Source organism: Schistocerca cancellata, chromosome 1 (assembly GCF_023864275.1).
Source record: "Schistocerca cancellata isolate TAMUIC-IGC-003103 chromosome 1, iqSchCanc2.1, whole genome shotgun sequence".
Classification (NCBI taxonomy): domain Eukaryota; kingdom Metazoa; phylum Arthropoda; class Insecta; order Orthoptera; family Acrididae; genus Schistocerca; species Schistocerca cancellata.
This window is the reverse complement of record NC_064626.1, coordinates 939,655,577-939,678,500: the sequence shown is the minus strand read 5'-3', so window position 1 is coordinate 939,678,500 and position 22,924 is coordinate 939,655,577. Positions and strand designations below refer to the sequence as shown.

At 41.6% G+C, this 22,924-nt stretch overlaps 1 protein-coding gene across 1 annotated transcript in view; it reads left to right on the top strand.

The window, feature by feature from the left end:
- Positions 1–22,924, top strand: part of LOC126116362 (protocadherin-like wing polarity protein stan) — a 365,097-nt gene that overhangs the window by 44,681 nt on the left and 297,492 nt on the right. Inside the window, exons 5-6 of the mRNA XM_049915035.1 lie at positions 10,701–10,877; positions 17,262–17,449. Coding sequence (XP_049770992.1) covers positions 10,701–10,877; positions 17,262–17,449 — 365 coding nt within the window. The remainder of the gene's footprint in view (positions 1–10,700; positions 10,878–17,261; positions 17,450–22,924) is intronic.

Here is a 22,924-nt window from a genome sequence, read left to right as displayed (position 1 = left end):
CAGCTGCCACCCGTTCCACATCAAACGGTCCCTTCCCTACAGCCTAGGTCTTCGTGGCAAACGAATCTGCTCCAGTCCGGAATCCTTGAACCACTACACCAACAACCTGAAAACAGCTTTTGCATCCCGTAACTACCCTCCCGACCTGGTACACAAGCAAATAACCAGAGCCACTTCCTCATCTCCTCAAACCCGGAACCTTCCACAGAAGAACCCCAAAAGTGCCCCACTTGTGACAGGATACTTTCCGGGACTGGATCAGATTCTGAATGTGGCTCTCCAGCAGGGATACGACTTCCTCAAATCCTGCCCTGAAATGAGATCCATCCTTCATGAAATCCTCCCCACTCCACCAAGAGTGTCTTTCCGCCGTCCACCTAACCTTCGCAACCTTTTAGTTCATCCCTATGAAATCCCCAGACCACCTTCCCTACCCTCTGGCTCCTACCCCTGTAACCGCCCCCGGTGTAAAACCTGTCCCATGCACCCTCCCACCACCACCTACTCCAGTCCTGTAACCCGGAAGGTGTACACGATCAAAGGCAGAGCCACGTGTGAAAGCACCCACGTGATTTACCAACTGACCTGCCTACACTGTGAAGCGTTCTATGTGGGAATGACCAGCAACAAACTGTCCATTCGCATGAATGGACACAGGCAGACAGTGTTTGTTGGTAATGAGGATCACCCTGTGGCTAAACATGCCTTGGTGCACGGCCAGCACATCTTGGCACAGTGTTACACCGTCCGGGTTATCTGGATACTTCCCACTAACACCAACCTGTCAGAACTCCGGAGATGGGAACTTGCCCTTCAGCATATCCTCTCTTCTCGCTATCCGCCAGGCCTCAATCTCCGCTAATTTCTAATTTCAATTTGCCGCCGCTCGTACCTCACCTGTCTTTCAACATCATCTTTGCCTTTGTACATCCGCCCCGACTGACATCTCTGCCCAAACTCTTTGCCTTTACAAATGTCTGCTTGTGTCTGTGTATATGAGGATGGATATGTGTGTGTGTGCGAGTGATACCTGTCCTTTTTTCCCTCCTTTTTCCCCCCTAAGGTGAGTCTTTCCGCTCCCGGGATTGGAATGACTCCTTACCCTCTCCCTTAAAACCCAAATCCTTTTGTCTTTCCCTCTCCTTCCCTCTTTCCTGACGAGGCAACCATTGGTTGCGAAAGCTAGATTTTGTGTGTATGTTTGTGTTTGTCTGTGTGTCTATCGACCTGCCAGCGCTTTTGTTTGGTAAGTCTCATCATCTTTCTTTTTATATATATATATATATATATATATATATATACATTCCACGTAGGAAAAATATACCTAAAAACAAAGATGATGTGACTTACCAAATGAAAGTGCTGGCAGGTCGACAGACACACAAACGAACACAAACATACACACAAAATTCAAGCTTTCGCAACAAACTGTTGCCTCATCAGGAAAGAGGGAAGGAGAGGGAAAGACGAAAGGATGTGGGTTTTGAGGGAGAGGGTAAGGAGTCATTCCAGTCCCGGGAGCGGAAAGACTTACCTTAGGGGGAAAAAGGGACGGGTACACACACACACACACACACACACACACACACACACACATATCCATCCACACATATACAGACACAAGCAGACATATACAGAGGCAAAGAGTTTGGGCAGAGATGTCAGTCGAGGCGGAAGTGCAGGGGCAAAGATGTTGTTGAATGACAGGTGAGGTATGAGTGGCGGAAATGTGAAATTAGCGGAGATTGAGGCCTGGTGGATAACGGGAAGAGAGGATATATTGAAGAGCAAGTTCCGATCTCCGGAGTTCGGATAAGTTGGTGTTAGTGGGAAGTATCCAGATAACTCGGACGGTGTAACACTGTGCCAAGATGTGCTGGCCGTGCACCAAGGCATGTTTAGCCACAGGGCGGTCCTCATTACCAACAAACACTGTCTGCCTGGGTCCATTCATGCGAATGGACAGTTTGTTGCTGGTCATTCCCACATAGAATGCGTCACAGTGTAGGCAGGTCAGTTGGTATATCACGTGGGCGCTTTCACACGTGGCTCTGCCTTTGATCGTGTACACCTTCCGGGTTACAGGACTGGAGTAGGTGGTGGTGGGAGGGTGCATGGGACAGGTTTTACACCGGGGGTGGTTACAAGGGTAGGAGCCAGAGGGTAGGGAAGGTGGTTTGGGGATTTCATAGGGATGAACTAAGAGGTTATGAAGGTTAGGTGGATGGTGGAAAAACACTCTTGGTGGTGTGGGGAGGATTTCATGAAGGATGGATCTCGTTTCAGGGCAGGATTTGAGGAATTCGGATCCCTGCTGGAGAGCCACATTCAGAGTCTGATCCAGTCCTGGAAAGTATCCTGTCACCAGTGGGGCACTTTGTGGTTCTTCTGTGGGAGGTTCTGGGATTGAGAGGATGAGGAAGTGGCTCTGGTTATTTGCTTCTGTACCAGGTCGGGAGGGTAGTTGCGGGATGTGAAAGCTGTTGTCAGGTTGTTGGTGTAATGGTTCAGGGATTCCGGACTGGAGCAGATTCGTTTGCCACGAAGACCTAGGCTGTAGGGAAGGGACTGTTTGATGTGGAATGGGTGGCAGCTGTCATAATGGAGGTACTGTTGCTTGTTGGTGGGTTTGATGTGGACGGACGTGTGAAGCTGGCCATTGGACAGGTGGAGGTCAACATCAAGGAAAGTGGCATGGGATTTGGAGTAGGACCAGGTGAATCTGATGGAACCAAAGGAGTTGAGGTTGGAGAGGAATTTCTGGAGTTCTTCTTCACTGTGAGTCCAGATCATTAAGATATCATCAATAAATCTGTACCAAACTTTGGGTTGGCAGACCTGGGTATCCAAGAAGGCTTCCTCTAAGCGACCCATGAATAGGTTGGCGTACAAGGGGGCCATCCTGGTACCCATGGCTGTTCCCTTTAATTGTTGGTATGTCTGGCCTTCAAAAGTGAAGAAGTTGTGGGTCAGGATGAAGCTGGCTAAGGTAATGAGGAAAGAGGTTTTAGGTAGGGTGACCGGTGATCGGTGTGAAAGGAAGTGCTCCATCGCAGCGAGGCCCTGGACGTGCGGGATATTTGTGTATAAGGAAGTGGCATCGATGGTTACAAGGATGGTTTCCGTGGGTAACAGATTGGGTAAGGATTCCAGGCTTTCGAGAAAGTGGTTGGTGTCTTTGATGAAGGATGGGAGACTGCATGTAATGGGTTGAAGGTGTTGATCTACGTAGGCAGAGATACGTTCTGTGGGGCCTTGGTAACCAGCTACAATGGGGCGGCCGGGATGATTGGGTTTGTGAATTTTAGGAAGAAGGTAGAAGGTAGGGGTGCGGGGTGTCGGTGGGGTCAGGAGGTTGATGGAGTCAGGTGAAAGGTTTTGTAGGGGGCCTAAGGTTCTGAGGATTCCTTGAAGCTCCGCCTGGACATCAGGAATGGGATTACCTTGGCAAACTTTGTATGTGGTGTTGTCTGAAGTCCCTCAGCCACATACGAGTACGAGTGTAGGACAGTAAATCTTTGACGAGGGCTGTTTGGTTGAATCTGGGAGTGGGGCTGAAAGTGAGGCCTTTGGATACGACAGAGGTTTTGGATTGGGAGAGAGGTTTGGAGGAAAGGTTAACTACTGACTTAGGGTGTTGTGGTTCCAGATTGTGTTGATTGGAATTTTGAGGTTTTGGAGGGAGTGGAGCTGGAAGTGGGAGATTGAGGAGATGGGAGAGACTGGGTTTGTGTTCAATGAGAGGAGGTTGAGGTTTGCTGGAAAGGTTGTGAAGGGTGAGTGAGTTGCCTTTCCGTAGGTGGGAAACCAGGAGATTGGATAGTTTTTCGAGGTGAAGAGTGGCATGCTGTTCTAATTTGCGTTTGGCCTGTAGGAGGATGCTCTGAACAGCCGGCGTGGATGTGGGAGAGGAAAGATTCAGGACTTTTATTAAGGATAGGAGTTGACGGGTGTGTTCATTGGCTGAGTTGATGTGTAGTTGAAGGATTAGGTGGGTGAGGGCAATGGATTGTTCAGTTTGGAACTGGTTTAGGGACTGATGGAAAGAAGGGTTGCAGCCAGAGATGGGAACTTTAAGTGTGAGGCCTTTGGGGGTAATGCCAAATGTCAGACAAGCCTGAGAAAATAAAATATGCGAGCGTAATCTGGCTAGGGTGAAGGCATGTTTGTGGAGGGAATGTAAATAAAACTTAATGGGGTCGTTGTGGGGGTGTTGTGAGGGTGACATGGTATTAGAAGGTGGAAAGTGTAACATGAGGTTGAAATGAAAATGAAAATAACTGGAGAAAGTAACTGGAGATCTGTTGTGAAAAAAGGTGAAAAAGTGTTGGTTGATCCTGTGGTGAACTTGGGTTGGTAGACAACAATGTGCACAAAGGTTAGGTGGTTGTGTTGCCGCCAATCCACGTTAAAGGATGGAGAAATTCGGGAAAATTTCGAAAAAACTGCGTGTAAATGTATTAAAAGGAGTGGTTTTGTGGTGTCAGATTATGAAAATGAGGCTAACAATTGTCTGGCGAAGAAATAATGACGTTAAAACCTGTGGGAAGCGGCTAAAAATTATCAGTGATGTGGGAAAAACGGATATGGAAATAAAGCGAAAGTTATCAGAACTAGCCGAAATGGTTGTTTAATAGGTGAAAGGAACTGTTTGTGAGCTAGAAACGGTGGATTTTATAGCAGCGGTAGTGTTGAAAGCAGAAAAAAAAATTTTTGGTTATGGTTTGGAAGTGGGTGACGCATTATTGAGTATATATAGGCGGGATAAAATTGTGTAGTAGATTACGGTAAAAAGGAGAAGGTGAATGCAAAGTGAAACTACTGGCAAAAACAAAAAGAGAAAATAAGACGATAGAAAAGGTTTCGAAATGCAACAGTGACAATAACAAACGTAATTGTTGGGTTCAAATTAATAATATGAATATAATAGAGGGAAACATTCCACATGGGAAAAATATATCTAAAAACAAAGATGATGTGACTTATCAAACGAAAGCGCTGGCACGTCGGTAGACACACAAACATACACACAAAATTCTAGCTTTCGCAACCAACGGTTGCTTCGTCAGGAAAGAGGGAAGGAGAGGGAAAGACGAAAGGATGTGGGTTTTAAGTGAGAGGGTAAGGAGTCATTCCAATCCCGGGAGCGGAAAGACTTACCTTAGGGGGAAAAAAGGACGGGTATACACTCGCGCACACACACACATATCCATCCACACATATCCATCCACACATATACAGACACAAGCAGACATATACAGAGGCAAAGAGTTTGGGCAGAGATGTCAGTCGAGGCGGAAGTGCAGAGGCAAAGATGTTGTTGAATGACAGGTGAGGTATGAGTGGCGGCAACTTGAAACACTGTCTGCCTGTGTCCATTCATGCGAATGGACAGTTTGTTGCTGATCATTCCCACATAGAATGCGTCACAGTGTAGGCAGGTCAGTTGGTAAATCACGTGGGTGCTTTTACACGTGGCTCTGCCTTTGATCGTGTACACCTTCCGGGTTACAGGACTGGAGTAGGTGGTGGTGGGATGGTGCATGGGACAGGTTTTACACCGGGAGCGGTTACAAGGGTAGGAGCCAGAGGGTAGGGAAGGTGGTTTGGGGATATCATAGGGATGAACTAAGAGGTTACGAAGGGTAGGTGGACGGCGGAAAGACACTCTTGGTGGAGTGGGGAGGATTTCATGAAGGATGGATCTCATTTCAGGGCAGGATTTGAGGAAGTCGTATACCTCTCATTGCACACAAACCCAGTCTCTCCCATCTACTCAATCTCCCACTTCCAGCTCCACTCCCTCCAAAACCTCAAAATTCCAATCAACACAATCTGGAACCACAACACCCTAATTCAGTAGTTAACCTTTCCTCCAAACCTCTCTCCCAATCCAAAACTCTGTCCTACCAAAAGGCCTCACCTTCAGCCCCACTCCCAGATTCAACCAAACAGCCCTCGTCAAAGATTTACTGTCCTACACTCGTACTCTTTGCTGGAAATGTCACTTTGCCATGAAGAAAAATGATCCTAATCCTACTCATAATGATCCAACTCCCCAAGACACTATCCAGATTGAACCCTGCCTGGAACAGTTCCGTCCTCCATCACAGCGGGACCCACCTCCTCTTCCTCAAAATCACCCTCTCCAAACCTTCCAGGAATTTCTGACTTCTAGCCTTGCCTTTCAATCCTTCTTAAAAAACCTTAATCCTACTCCCAACATCACCACTGCTGAAGCCCAGGCTATCCGTGATCTGAAGGCTGACAGATCCATCGTCATCCTTCCGGCGGACAAGGGTTCCACGACCGTGGTACTTGATCGTCGGGAGTATGTGGCTGAGGGACTGCGTCAGCTTTCAGACAACACCACATACAAAGTTTGCCAAGGTAATCCCATTCCTGATGTCCAGGCGGAGCTTCAAGGTATCCTCAGAACCTTAGGCCCCCTACAAAACCTTTCACCTGACTCCATCAACCTCCTGATCCCACCGACACACCGCACCCCTACCTTCTACCTTCTTCCTAAAATTCACAAACCCAATCATCCCGGCCGCCCCATTGTAGCTGGTTACCAAGCCCCCACAGAACGTATCTCTGCCTACGTAGATCAACACCTTCAACCCATTACATGCAGTCTCCCACCTTCATCAAAGACACCAACCACTTTCTCGAACGGAGCACTTCCTTTCACACCGATCACCGGCCACCCTACCTAAAACCTCTTTCCTCATTACCTTAGCCAGCTTCATCCTGACCCACAACTTCTTCACTTGTGAAGCCAGAGATACCAACAATTAAAGGGAACAGCCATGGGTACCAGGATAGCCCCCTCGTACGCCAACCTATTCATGGGTCGCTTAGAGCAAGCCTTCTTGGTTACCCAGGCCTGCCAACCCAAAGTTTGGTACAGATTTATTGATGATATCTTCATGATCTGGACTCACAGTGAAGAAGAACTCCTTTGGTTCCATCAGATTCACCTGGTCCTACTCCAAATCCCATGCCACTTTCCTTGATGTTGACCTCCACCTGTCCAATGGCCAGCTTCACACGTCCGTCCACATCAAACCCACCAACAAGCAACAGTACCTCCATTATGACAGCTGCCACCCATTCCACATCAAACAGTCCCTTCCCTACAGCCTAGGTCTTCGTGGCAAACGAATCTGCTCCAGTCCGGAATGCCTGAACCATTACACCAACAACCTGACAACAGCTTTCGCATCCCGCAACTACCCTCCCGACCTGGTACAGAAGCAAATAACCAAAGCCACTTCCTCATCCTCTCAATCCCAGAACCTCCCACAGAAGAACCACAAAAGTGCCCCACTGGTGACAGGATACTTTCCGGGACTGGATCATACTCTGAATGTGGCTCTCCAGCAGGGATACGAATTCCTCAAATCCTGCCCTGAAATGAGATCCATCCTTCATGAAATCCTCCCCACACCACCAGGAGTGTTTTTCCGCCATCCACCTAACCTTCGTAACCTCTTAGTTCGTCCCTATGAAATCCCCAAACCACCTTCCCTACCCTCTGGCTCCTACCCTTGTAACCACCCCCCGGTGTAAAACCTGTCCCATGCACCCTCCCACCACCACCTACTCCAGTCCTGTAACCCGGAAGGTGTACACGATCAAAGGCAGAGCCACGTGTGAAAGCACCCACGTGATATACCAACTGACCTGCCTACACTGTGACGCATTCTATGTGGGAATGACCAGCAGCAAACTGTCTATTCGCATGAATGGACCCAGGCAGACAGTGTTTGTTGGTAATGAGGACCACCCTGTGGCTAAACATGCCTTGGTGCACGGCCAGCACATCTTGGCACAGTGTTACACCGTCCGAGTTATCTGGATACTTCCCACTAACGCCAACCTATCCAAACTCCGGAGATGGGAACTTGCTCTTCAATATATCCTCTCTTCCCGTTATCCACCAGGCCTCAATCTCCGCTAATTTCAAGTTGCCGCCACTCATACCTCACCTGTCATTCAACAACATCTTTGCCTCTGTACTTCCGCCTCGACTGACATCTCTGCCCAAACTCTTTGCCTCTGTATATGTCTGCTTGTGTCTGTATATGTGTGGATGGATATGTGTGTGTGTGCGCGAGTGTATACCCGTCCTTTTTTCCCCCTAAGGTAAGTCTTTCCGCTCCCGGGACTGGAATGACTCCTTACCCTCTCCCTTAAAACCCACATCCTTTCGTCTTTCCCTCTCCTTCCCTCTTTCCTGATGAGGCAACAGTTTGTTGCGAAAGCTTGAATTTTGTGTGTATGTTTGTGTTCGTTTGTGTGTCTGTCGACCTGCCAGCACTTTCATTTGGTAAGTCACATCATCTTTGTTTTTAGGTGTGTGTGTGTGTGTGTATATATATATATATATATATATATAATAGAGGGAAACATTCCACGTGGGAAAAATATATTTAAAAAGAAAGATGATGAGACTTACCCAACAAAAGCGCTGGCAGGTCGATAGACACACAAATAAACACAAACATACACACAAAACTCTAGCTTTCGCAACCAACGGTTGCCTCGTCAGGAAAGAGGGAAGGAGAAGGAAAGACAAAAGGATTGGGTTTTAAGGGAGAGGGTAAGGAGTCATTCCAATCCCGGGAGCGGAAAGACTTACCTTAGGGGGAAAAAAGGACAGGTTTACACTCGCACACACACACATATCCATCCACACATACACAGACACAAGCAGACATGTCTGCTTGTGTCTGTGTATGTGTGGATGGATATGTGTGTGTGTGCGAGTGTAAACCTGTCCTTTTTTCCCCCTAAGGTAAGTCTTTCCGCTCCCGGGATTGGAATGACTCCTTACCCTCTCCCTTAAAACCCAATCCTTTTGTCTTTCCTTCTCCTTCCCTCTTTCCTGACGAGGCAACCGTTGGTTGCGAAAGCTAGAGTTTTGTGTGTATGTTTGTGTTTATATATATATATATATATATATATTTGAAAAGAAAGATGATGAGACTTACCAAACAAAAGCGCTGGCAGGTCGATAGACACACAAACAAACACAAACATACACACACAATTCTAGCTTTCGCAACCAACGGTTGCCTCGTCAGGAAAGAGGGAAGGAGAGGGAAAGACAAAAGGATTGGGTTTTAAGGGAGAGGGTAAGGAGTCATTCCAATCCCGGGAGCAGAAAGACTTACCTTAGGGGGAAAAAAGGACAGGTATACACTCGCGCGCGCACACACACACACACACACACATCCATCCGCATATACACAGACACAGCAGAGCATGTCTGCTTGTGTCTGTGTATATGCGGATGGGTGTGTGTGTGTGTGTGTGTGTGTGTGTGTGTGTGTGTGTGTGTGTGCGAGTGTATACCTGTCCTTTTTTCCACCTAAGGTAAGTCTTTCCGCTCCCAGGTTGGAATGACTCCTTACCCTCTCCCTTGAAACCCAAATCCTTTTGTCTTTCCCTCTCCTTCCCTCTTTCCTGACGAGGCAACCGTTGATTGCGAAAGCTAGAATTTTGTGTCTATGTTTGTGTTTGTTTGTGTGTCTATCGATCAAACAAAAGTGCTGGCAGGTCGATAGACTCACAAAAATACACACAAAATTCAAGCTTTCGCAACAAACAGTTGCTTCGTCAGGAAAGAGGGAAAGAGAGGGAAAGACGAAAGGATGTGGGTTTTTTTCCCACGTCGAATGTTTCCCTCTATTACCAAGTTAAGTTCATTCTCACATTGAGACCATTTGCATAATGCATCGTTTTAACCGTTAAACTACTTCTTATATCATAATAATCACAATTTGTTTCTGTGGTTGCACAACCACACCACTATTTGTATCTGACTCAAGTGAGCTTTTTCATAGTTATGTGATTGGTATGTATAATTAATTAATAAAATTATATAGGCATGTTGTGGATGATCTTACAGGGAAACATTTCATATGTAAAAGTCAACCATACACTATTAATTGAAACACTATTTTTACATGATATTATGAGGCTCTGGTGATTCCTGTCTTAAGAAGCTCCATATATCAGTTTGTCCATGCACACACACAGTCCAGTGTCTGTAAATATTGCAAAGTTGGACTGTTTATCTTTTTAATTTCTTCTGACCCTTGTAAGGTCTATTACAACCCCGTAACGTCTATTATGTCACAATTCCATTGTTGTGTTAGTCTTAATGGAGATGAATCGGACATTAATGTTGCTAAGTTTTCTTGGTTTGCAACTGATACTGACTGCAGTATCGTATGATGAATTAATTCACAACCTCTTGTTTGTTTTTTACTGTATATTTTGCATGTAGATTACACAAAATACTGCTTCATCTTCTCATACAAATCAAAGTTTGTCCAGCATACACATTTGTCAGGACAAGAGAGAGACTATCTCAAAAAGGTAACAAAAAAGTGTCGCAGAGATTCACTTTTGTTTCCAGTAACCATTCTCTGACATTTTCAATGATTATACTATTTTTGTTATATAACACTGCACTCATGTTTTCTGAACTAAATGTTTGCTTCTTCTTAAAAACTTTTAGAATGATCCTTTGTTTTACAAAATTTTTATCACCTGCTAATTATGCATTTAATGAAGTTGCAACATTGGTAAATAGTAACTATTCCTGAAGTGAAACACAGAGATTGTATTCTAGAAGTAATACAGTGGAGTCATGGTTTTTGAATATTTTTTTCTTTGCTTTTCAGGTACAGGCATTTGACACTGATGAAGGTGAAAATGCTGCAATACAGTACAGCATAGCTCCCAGAGATGAAGCAGGCAGGCCAGCAAGTGATCTTCCACTCACTGTTGATGAAAAGAGTGGTTGGATATACACAATAAAAGAACTGGATAGGGAAGAGACTCCTCGTTACCAATTTCAGGTACTACCAGTACAGTTTTTAATAGATGAAGTGATTGTGTGAAATAATGATAATTTGTGTCATTCAATATTACATTTTTTTTTTACATTTTAAACATCAGTATTTACATTAAATATGAAAATGGTACTTAGAACTGTGACCAGTTGCAATGCAACTTAAACTAAAATTTATCAGTAGATGTTAAGTAAGCCATGACTAGTTCACAAGAAATTCTGCTAAAGGAAGCAAACCAGAAAGATCAGTCTGAAGTTTGGATGGTTGAGTGAATGCAAGTTACAAATATGCCCTGCTGAAAAAGCATGACCTTTTAAGTTTCTCGTCCTGTTTATTATTGTGACTAATTATTTATAAAAGACATTAGCTGTAGCAACAGGGTTGGGATGGAGAGCAGCTGCCCAGTCAATCTAGACACACTTGGCAAGAATGTATTAAAAGAGAACATTAAGTCTAATTAAACTGTTTTTGTTTTACAAAATACGCTTATTTTCAGCTGTCAATTGCTGTTTTATCATCTTAAAATTACCTGTTTTGGGCAGTTTAGCCCATTTTCAGCTCTGTTAAAGAAATATACGTATGAATTCTAATGCTAATTTACAATATTAAAGAGACAAAACATTTTTCTATCCATTTAAAATACAAATATAGTATAACATACCATTTTCGCTGTTACACAGTAACCAGTGTTAAAGGAAGCACTATCCGCTTCACTGACATATACTAAAGCGAAACTTGTGTGTTGTCACTTTATACTAAAATTTAAAAGAAATTTCATTGGTGCAAAAAGCCTGTAGTGCTACTGAGTGCTCTCTGCATGTTCTAATGGACTAAAAATAAATTCTTGAAATCATTTATTCATAAAACATCCCATAGCATTAACTTGTGGATGCATAACAAAAGTCTTTTGGAACCGGTAGCCTTCCATTTTATCAATAAATTGTTGTAAAAGTCGGTTATAGTAGTTTACTTTCTGTGTATGCGTTGGAAATACTGTTGACTTTAGTTATAAAAAACATTACTTGGTGCAAGTAAAATTACTTTTTTTTTCTTTATTAATTTTGAAATTCTAAATGGGTGATGTGTGGCAGGGTTCCTTAGACCTCTTAGCGAACAAGCCACATTTCAAACATTTTATTTATTTATCTTTAGTCAGGATGGCACTTTATGTTGGCAAGATTACTGACAACAATGAACAGTTTGGCATACCTATACTTTTTACAAGGGAGATGTATTTCTATACACCAAAATTGTTGCGGATGAGCATTAGTATTAATTCATGAACAGAATAATTATGCAAGACACTTATAACATGGATTCCATATTGCATGTTACAATCGAAGAAACATCATTTGAAGTCGGCACAAGTGACCAGAATTTAACTAACTATTTCTGAATGGCTTGAAGGTGAAGCACTTTTTGATCAGGAAAATGACAGTGATTTGGACACTGATGGTCACCAGGTTAATGAATCTGTGTCTGCCAACATTCTAAGTGAAGACGGACTACAGAAGTGCTGATTTCTTTATTGACTGTGTTAGAACTCAGTGAAGTAATACACAGTCATCATGCACAACTTGATGAAAATTCCATCTGAACCAGTAACAGATCGCATAGCTGTCAATAGAAGAGCATGGGAATTCTCACAAAGAAAGCTAAAGGATCAAGCTTTGTATTGATTTAGAAGATAGGCACATTGATAGTATGAAGAAAAAATTGGCAGAATATTATGCCTGAAAAAGTGAATAAATTTTTGGAACTCTGACCAGAGAAAAGACCAGTGTTGCTTCTAATGCAGTAATAACACTAACAAAGACATTGAGAGGAATCTCAAAAAATATTAAAATGGACAACCTTTGCACATGCATTCTGTTATTTGAAGAACTGTTGCAGGAAAATGTTAGAGCAGTGTGGCCTTTGAGACAAAATATCAGAACATTCCACAAGAAATTGAGGCTTCTATGGCCATAGAATTTTTATCCTCATCATATGATTTTGAAGACAGTTTTACAGCTGTAGGTTATGTGCCCAGAAAGAACAAAGATACATACTTCCCAATTCTCTGCACCAAAGTGCCACAGTAGATGGAGGACATAAAAAGGAGTCATACATGGTTTTATTCAGTAATAAAACTAAATCATGATTTGATTCTCAGTACAAAAGACAATCAAGAAGATAGCCTTTTGACTTACGGACAAATGTAATGGGTGTAGCACTCATAAATACTCCGTTTTCTTTCCCAGCAACATCCCAACTACTAGGAAGGCAATCTGATAAAAGGAGAATTTTCCTCAATTAACTAGGACAAGAAACGTTATGACCTCATGTGGAGATAAGAGTAAACAACCCACACATCCAGATGAGTACAGTAAAAGCTGCATGGAAAATGCTCAAAAAGTATTTGCAAAAATGCAGTGTAGGGGTATTTTTAATGAGCAGAACTTCTGGTTCAAACACAGTAAATAGAAAATTTGTTGTTTACTCTCAAAAAAATTGCAACATAATTTATAATATTGTATTTCATGCACTAAAGTGAGAGTCACATTATCATAATAAATACTTTCTTACTCATTACATGCCACCAGACTCATCATAATTTGATAATACTGTTTTAATAAATACGTTCTTGTATTTGTTTTGAGGAATCGTGTAGCATATTACTATCCTTACGGCGTTGCTCATCGAGCCATATACATTATCTCGCATTTCTAGCTGCTTTTCTCACACAAATAATGATAAAAATTCAGAAATTAAGGGTCGCCACCAGCCCAAGCCCTTCCTAACCATTTAGAAAAAAACGGAGCTGGAAAATTATTGGTTTAATTGCTTTAATAATTTAGTTACAAGTATGCAAATTTCTTTAAGTAGCCAGATAAATAGCACTCCATGTCGTGCATGAAGCAACTTGATTAATTCAGGATTGGAAATTGGAGTAAGATCAGCACCACAGAATTTATCTTTATCATAGATTATTTATTGTATCTAAGTATTTGGTTGCACATCCTAACTACACATAACTGATGCCTGAGTAGAAATATTTAAGTAAGAATTACGTGAGAATGTAACAGAGCATAATTTAACTACAGCAAGAAGAAACACAGAAAACGGGGGTGGGAGACAATGATACTATCATCTCTTTTGCATTCATACCATAAAAATATCTCGGTGAGATTCGCATTATGATTCTACGCATGCACTATTCTGGACAGAGGTTTAACCAATGCACGAGGTTGTGTGATAATTATTCAACATACTAACGGCCAAACTAGAGCATGTGGTGCATTCTGAATTAAACTGTTGTGCTGCTTTGTAGAAAGATCATGAAAGAACAGATATTCTTGCCGAAATTATACTCATTAAACAAGCAAACTGTCAAAATAAAGCTTGTTGCGGTGCCATGGTGGACCAGAAGGGTTATTGATTACCAAAGACATAGCACAAAATTGACGCACAAAGACAAAAGCAACTTCCAAAAAATATAAGATTAAAAAACATACTCACTTTGACACAGTATTACACTCACGTATGGTTGAAGTGATCCTAACCAGCTTTTCCTAATCAGATTTACCATTTGAAATTCTACTTCATCGTTGTTCAAAATGAACAAAGTAACTTCCACACTTTCAATTCAAACACCCAAAAATCGCCTATTTAAAGCAATATAATTATGGCCCATTCGAAAAATAACTCTCTTCACACGCTCCAGTTAAGCTGAAGTTCTGAAGTATTTCAACAGTTAACCGTAATGAAGTCCTACTTCAACCTGCTTCCTGTCAGCTGAAACCCCCCTTAAGAGCTACGATCCATACTCACGAAGCGTTCACCGAAGAGTGTCGCTTTCTCTTTCGAGATTACCTAGCTCCCCCTGCAGCAGAAGCTACCAGTGGGGTAGCCCTCCGTCACCAACCTCACACACCAAAACAGCCTTTGACACAGCTTTTGACTAAGATGGGTAAACCTCTCTGTTCAGGTATTGGAAACCTAAGTTGGTCATCCTGTGCTCTTCTTCGAATGAGAAGCAACATCGTCTGCTCCCAGCAGATGATGACCAACTCAGTGTTTCCCACAAAAGGAAACTGAAACCCCACATTAAAACACACATATAATATTAAATAGGCCTTATTTGAGTGCTCAGACTTTCTGGAAGAGTTCATGAATTGAGCTAAAATCAGGTAGTAAAGTGAATAAGTTGTACCGAATTCGACAAGTGTCTTATGAAACGACTTCACAGAGATGTTTCAAGCGTTTTCTGTGTCCAACCACTCATGCATAAGGGTTAAACATAAAACATTGCAGAGAACTTCCTAGTTTGAGAAACATGCGTGTGCGTGTTTGTGTGTGCGCGCGCAACCACATGTGCATGAGTCTCGGAGTGGTGGTAGTGTGTGTGTGTGTGGGGGGGGGGGGGGGAGACTAATCAGTTAACAATAAATCACTATATGCTTGGGGGGGGGGGGATTAATGTAAGAAATCATGTTAACTGTCAGTATGGTGCTGTATTTTTCACTGAGGAAGTGTACTGACTCATTACATATCGTACATTGGAAAACCCAGTATGGAATAATGACAGTGTTATGAAAAGGATAGATAGCTACTCACCATATAAAGGAGACTAAGTCACAGGCAGGCACAATAAAAATACTGTTGTACATTTGAGTTTTTGGCTAAAAGGCCTTCTTCTAAAGTAGAAAAAAACGCACACACACACACACACACACACACACACACACACACAGACACAGCTCGCACACACATGACCACTGCCTCTGGTCCTTGCCTCAGCTTGTGTAAATGTGTGTATCTTTTTTTATTTTAGAAGTGGGCCTTTTGGCCAAAAGTTCAAACGTATTGCAGTCTCTTTGTTGTACCTGACTGTGACTCTGCATGTCTTTTATATGGTGAGTAGCACACTATCCTTTTCGTAATACTGTCATTCCATATCCTAGCATACTTAATGCCTTACTGCATACATCATGTTGAGGTGTTGATTATAAAACTATGTCTTCGATAAGAGATTTAGTGCATGATGCCTCACAGGCCTGACTTTTGAAATTAAATTGTTGGTTAAGTCCTTGTAATCAACAATGGAGGAAGAGGAAGACTGAGTATCTTTCTTTGGAAGTGAGTAGCTTATTCATGAGTTGATGCCCATAATGTTAGGCCAGAAAACAGATACCAGAAAATGATAAAATACTAGAGTTTATGAGAGGCTTTAGCTTTTGCATCACTGTATGACCAGTACCGCCCTGTGATGAATGAGAGCTTCAGTATCATTTGTGAGGCAGTATAGCAAAATAAATCGGAGGTAAACTCTCCATTTCTCCTTCGACTTTGTTTAATTTCAACATTGTGTTGGTTTAAAGGATCACCAACAAAATTTTAGTATTTATTTAGTTTCCTGTCACTGTAGCATACACATTCCTTAATGGCGACTAGTTTCGAACAGGTCCATTCATTTTTGAATCATTCCCAACACCATTATTGAATAATATAAATACAAAACACTGACATGTGTAAAAGTTCTCAAGCACACATCACAGAACTTCATTACAATAGCTATGACACATTTGCACCTTTATCGTGTGATTGTAAAATTCCAGTGTAATATAGAAAAGTTTCATTCTATTCTTACAGTGTACATTTTAACTGTCTGTCCTTGGCACAATTGACTTCCATACATTAGGTCAACTTAACAAATGTGATTGAGTATACTTGACAGATGCTATCAGTTTTCAGTATGTGTTCATTTGTGCTGTCATCGTACAACCATACTGGTTTGTCTCTGATATTTTGTTACAAATTTTCCTTTCCAAAAACTTTCAAAATTATTCATCAATTGAAAATACTACGTAAGGCATAAAATTAGATGGACTAGAGGAATGGCAGTGCAGTACAATACGGATACAATTTTGTTTTAACCAAGTGTGTAATGTTACAACCACATTTTATGAAGTTAAGAATAATTACAAAAAATTTAAAACAGGAAAATTTGTAAAATTGGTGGTGATTGAATGTGTGCATGAACACATATTGAAAAATGATGGTATCTGTCAAGTACCCTCAAATGCAATTGCTAAGTTGACCAAGTGTATGGAAATCAATTGTGCTGACAGAAAGTTTGATTGTGTATTGTAAGAATAGAAAAAAACTTTTGTAGATTACACTGGTATTATTTTACAATCACATGATGAAGACACAGGTACATCATATCTGTTGTAATGAACTTCTGTTATCGGTTCATACAAGATGCTTGAGGATTTTGCATTTTAACATATTGTATTTTTATTGCTCACAAATGACGATCTTTTTTGCATTAGCCTTATCTGATTGCTGTGTTATGTAATTTGAAATTAGTAAGTGATATTGATAAGATCTTGTTTTTACTTCTAGGTTATAGCTAAAGACGGTGGAACACCTCCAAAAAGTGCATCGGCTAGTGTAGTTATAACTGTACAGGATGTTAATGACAATGATCCTGTGTTTGAACCAAAACTATATGAGGCTGTAGTTTCTGAAGATGATCCTCCTGGAACGCCTGTGACAACTGTTACAGCTACTGACAAAGATGAGAATCCCAGGTAATAATTTATAGCTATTGGTATGGTTTCTGTTACCATTTAAATTTGTCAGTTATGAATTAAAATACTGTATGACTCAGTTCTGGTTGTTGATGACGAGCTGGATAATTTTTAAATAATTATTAATTATAAATGCCAACATTTCAAATCTTTCACATTGCTTACAATTTAAGAAACTGGGGTAACCCTGTGAATTCCTTACAAATGTTAAAATTTGCAAATAAATGAAAGAATAAAAAAGTTACACTTTCGCAATAGGCAGTGTTCTGCCATCTGAGTAGGCTCTTATAGCCTAACGGCTTCAGTTTGCTGTTTATTGATTTGCCAGGAAGAGAATTTCAGCACAAACTCCACTGAAAGTGAAATTATCTAACTGAAGTTAAAGGCTACAACAATATGAAAATGATAGATTGCTGTTCACCATTTATAGAGAAGGCACTGAGTTGCAGACAAGTACAATGAAAAAGACTACAAATATTTAAGATTGCAGGCAGAGTCCTTCTTCTGAAGTAGAAACTACATACACATTCACACAAGCACAACTCGCATACATGCGGCCACTGTCTCTGGGCGCTGGAGCCTCACTGCCAGTTGGGCTCCCTCACCCAGAGACAGTGGCCATGTGTGTGTGAGTTGTGCTTATGTGAGTGTGTATGTGGTTTCTACTTTGGAGGAAGGATTTTGTCTGAAATTTTTAATATTTTAGCAGTCAGGTGCATTTTCTCTTGTGTTTCAGCAGATATTTGCAGTTTTGTTTTTGTGTTGTGTATCAATGCTTCCACTTTGTGGTGAGTAGTAATCTATCATTTCCGTATTGTTGTTAACACATACTAAACTTTCCATTGTTTGGAGTTAAAAGCTGGTACATTCATTCTCAATGGGGGGGGGGGGGTCCCGGGTTCGATTCCCGGCGGGGTCAGGGATTTTCTCTGCCTCGTGATGACTGGGTGTTGTGATGATGATGATGATGTTTGGTTTGTGGGGCGCTCAACTGCGCGGTTATCAGCGCCCGTACAATTACCCAATCTTTGCTCGGTCCAAATTTGCCACTTTCCTGGATGATGATGAAATGATGAGGACAACACAAACACCCAGTCATCTCGAGGCAGGTGAAAATCCTTGACCCCGCCGGGAATCGAACCCGGGACCCCGTGCTCGGGAAGCGAGAACGCTACCGCGAGACCACGAGCGGCGGACACTGGGTGTTGTGTGACGTCCTTAGGTTAGTTAGGTTTAAGTAGTTCTAAGTTCTAGGGGACTGATGACCATAGATGTTAAGTCCCATAGTGTTCAGAGCCATTTGAGCCAAAAGGCCCAGTTCTCTTGTCTCCTATTGTTAAAATCAGCAGTGATAATCTAGAAACTGATCAACCACTGGAGATATACGTCTCTAGTAGAATAGTTCACTATTGGAGGACAGCTCTATGGTACACAATCTCTGTAAAGAAACTTCTAAAGGAACACTGAGTACTACACAACAGATGTAAAACAAAGTGTAATAGTATAGATAAAGAGATGCTAAGTGAAACACATTTGACTTCAAAAGGGCACTGTGTGAAGCTTTCAATGACTACTTTAGCAGAATCTTACCTCATACAAAACCCAAAGAAATTCTGGTTGTATGCAAAGGCTGTCAGGTCATTTCAAAGTTAAGTGTCCAAACACTTGTGGATGAGACAGGAACTGAAACTGAGGGCAGCAAGGCAGCATCATAAATACTGAATTTCAATTTCAGATGTTCCTTTACAAATAAAAATATGCAGTTACTGCCCCAGATTAATTCTTGCATGACTACAAAGAAGCGTGATATATGCAGGGTGTCTCTTGTAAGAGTCAGGTGCATTTTCTCTGGTGTTTCAACAGTTATTTGCAGTTTTGTTTTTGCATTGTGTAGCTGGAATCAGCCCAAACGAATAGTGCTCATCACGTCTTTCATGTTGAAGCCCCGTGTTGATGGAAAGCATCAGTTTGTTTCCAGTTACAGATAAAATGATCTTTAAAGTGCAATTTTATGTGCACATTCAATAGACCTATGCTAGATTAGTCTAGCCCAATATTTGTTTTATCGATATATGTTAACAGGGACAGTAAAACATGAAGAATAACCAGTACCCCAGCAGTGACAGCACTGCCCTGTCTCATGCTGACTGCTACTACCAAGCATCCAGCACTACTGAGTCACTGCTGGATTGTTGCTTATACGGCATATTTTACTGATCCTGTTAATATGCATCAGAATGTCATAATAGACTATTTGAGACTGCTGTATCGAATGGGCATGTAAAATTATGATTTATAAATAATTTTGGTTGTAATGGGAAACAAACTGACACTTTTTGTTGTCACTGGGCATCACATAAAAGACATGGCGAGGAATAATTGTTTGGGCTGACTCCGGATAAGCAATGCACAAATGAAATTGCAATTATCTGGTGAAACAGCAGAGAAAATGCATCTGGTGACTCTTAGGAGAGACACCCACTATATTAATATCAATAGTGTTGAGAGAACCAGCTGAAATCTGTCATGTGCCTGGTTCTCATTGGAATCCCTATCATATATTATACAAAATTTGCAACTGAGTTAGCCTCCCTTTTAAATGTAAGGTACCACAAATTCACCTATTCCAAACTCATTGTGAGTTTATTTATATCTCAGACAGAATGCCAACTAGCATGGATTCCAAAAATACTGGCCATGCAAAACCCAGCTTCCTCTTTTCACACATGAACTCCTAAAAGCCATGGATCAAAACAATCAAATAAATTTAGTAATGAAGAGCGAATAAAAATATTGTCTATGGCTATGCTACTGTTCTCCTGCACCCTAGTTGGAATAAACGCAATATGCACCAGAACATATGAGTTTAGCAGATCTACCAACATACTTTTTCTTGCACAATCACATACAAAATTAATATCGAAGTCACCACATATAACTAATTTCTGGTACTTCCTATAAAGTGAATCAAGAACACTCTCTAGCTTGAGCAGAAATGCTCTGAAGTCAGAGTTAGGGGACCTGTAAACAACACAAATTAGAAGTTTAGTTTCATTAAATTCAACTACCCCTACACACCATTCAAATATGGTTTTTTACGTACATGGCCACTCCGCCATGCCGCAAGGAACTCTTTGAAAAACAGCCAGCTAATCAGTATCCTGGTAAAGGAAGCCTCTGAATTGTCAAATTTTTTAAGTGGTGCTCTGATATACCAATAATTTCAGAACCAAGATCTATCAGCAGTTCACTAACTTTATCTGTAATACCTCTTCTATTTTGATGAAATATTCTAATTCCTTCTCTACTTGAAAGAGGACATCCTCTGAAGGTGATTCCTTAGTTAGAGGGACTTTCTTTAAACAGGTATACCTATCAGCTGACTTCAGTCTAAAAAAGGTGCAGCTGTAACACCAACTACTGCAGGAATTTTTCCATAAGCAGTACCACCATCCCCCACTACAATGTCACCTATAAGCTTTGCCAGCCTCCCTTTCCCATTCCTATTGAGGTGTAGGCCATGCCTAGTAAAACCTGATCTGCTGATGGACTCAAATAGCACCATTGCAATGTGACCCATTCCCTCTGCCATCAGTGCCTTGTCCATCCCCATGTTAACACACCTAACAGACACATTAAGATGAAGCCGATCATGACACGGAAACATTTGCACGAAATGCACATTAGTGTCACCAGCTTGAGTAGCTGTCTTTACCAGGTCACCACCTACATCATATTCCCGTCCCTATCAAGACTGTTCCCGGCTCCATCCACTGTCACTACCTGATATTCATTTGTAAAATTCCTACATAACTCCCCTATATCAGTAATTCACACTTGGGCAGAATTTACCATTTCACAGATGTTATATTGAACAAAAAACCTCATTAGTTTCCCATTATCCTCTGTAATTAGCAATGCACACAGCAACACAGCTAAAAATTTGAAATTGATTGGGGGGGGGGGGGGGGGAGAGAGAGAGAGAGAGAGAGAGAGAGAGAGAGAGAGAGAGAGAGAGAGAGAGAGCTGGCTTTTACAACTATGCAGCTGTGAGGAGGAATAATGTTTTCAGTATGAATTTTATTACAAAATGACAAAGGTAATTCTTTTCACATTATTCAATTTTTCGAAGTAAGATCCCGATGACGTTCATTCCCGAGGGCACCAAAGATATTTTCCATTACTACATGGGAGATCTGGAACAGCTGTGCAGTGTGATGTGATAGGTCTGCCTAGAAGACTGGATTGAGGAGGATCCCTTTACGACGCACAAGAATGCACATATCCCTACTTTTACCCATCTACATCTACATCTACATCTATACTCTGTAAACCACCGTGAGGTGCATGGCAAAGGGTATGTCCCATTGTACCAGTTATTAGGGTTTCTCCCTGTTCCAGTAATGTATTGAGTGCAGGAAGAATGATTGTTTGAATGCCTCTGCGCATGCAGTAACTATTCTAATCTTATCCTCGCAATTCCTGTGTGAGCGATATGTAGGGTGTTGTAGTATATCCCTAGAGAAATCATTTAATCTGGGTGTTGAAACTTTGTTAATAGACTTTCTTGGGATAGTTTATGTCTGTCTTCAAGAGTGTGCCAGTTCAGTTCCTTCAATATCTCTGTGACACTCTCCCACAGATTAAACAAAGCTGTGACCATTTCTGCTGCCCTTCTCCGTATATGTTCAATATATGCTGTTAGTCCTGTCTGGTGCAGGTCCCACACACTTGAATAGTATTCTAGAATCGGTTGAATGAATGATTTATAAGCAATCTCTTTTGTAGACTGATTGCACTTCCCCAGTACTCTACCGTCAACCACTTGCTTTACCCATGACTGAGCCTATGTGATTATTCCATTTCATATCTCTACAATTTGTATGAATTGACAAACTCCAATAGTGACTCATTGATATTATAGTCATAGGATACTATGTTTTTTCATTTTGTGAAGTGCAAAATTTGACATTTCTGAACATTTAGAGCAAGTTGCCTATTTCTGCACCACGCTGAAATCTTATCAAGATCTGACTGAATATACATGCAACTTCTTTCAGATAGTACTTCATTATGGATAACTGCATCATCTGCAAAAAGCATGATTTTACTATTAGTATTCTCTGCAAGATCGTTAATGTACAATATGAACAGTGAGGGTACCAACACACTTCCCTGGGGCACACCCAAAGTTGCTTCTACACCTGATGATGACTCTCCATCCAAGATAACATTCAGTGTCCTCCCTACCAAAAAGTCCTCAGTCCAGTCACAAATTGCGCCTGATACCCCATATGATCATACTTTTTACAATAAGCATAGATGTGCTACTGAGTCAAATGCTTTTCGGAAATCAGGAAAAACTGCATCTACCTGGTTGCCTTGATACAAAGCTTTCAGTATGTCAGTTAGAAAAGTGAGAGTTGGGGTTCACATGATTGATGTTTCTGAAATCCATGCTGGTTGGAATTGAGG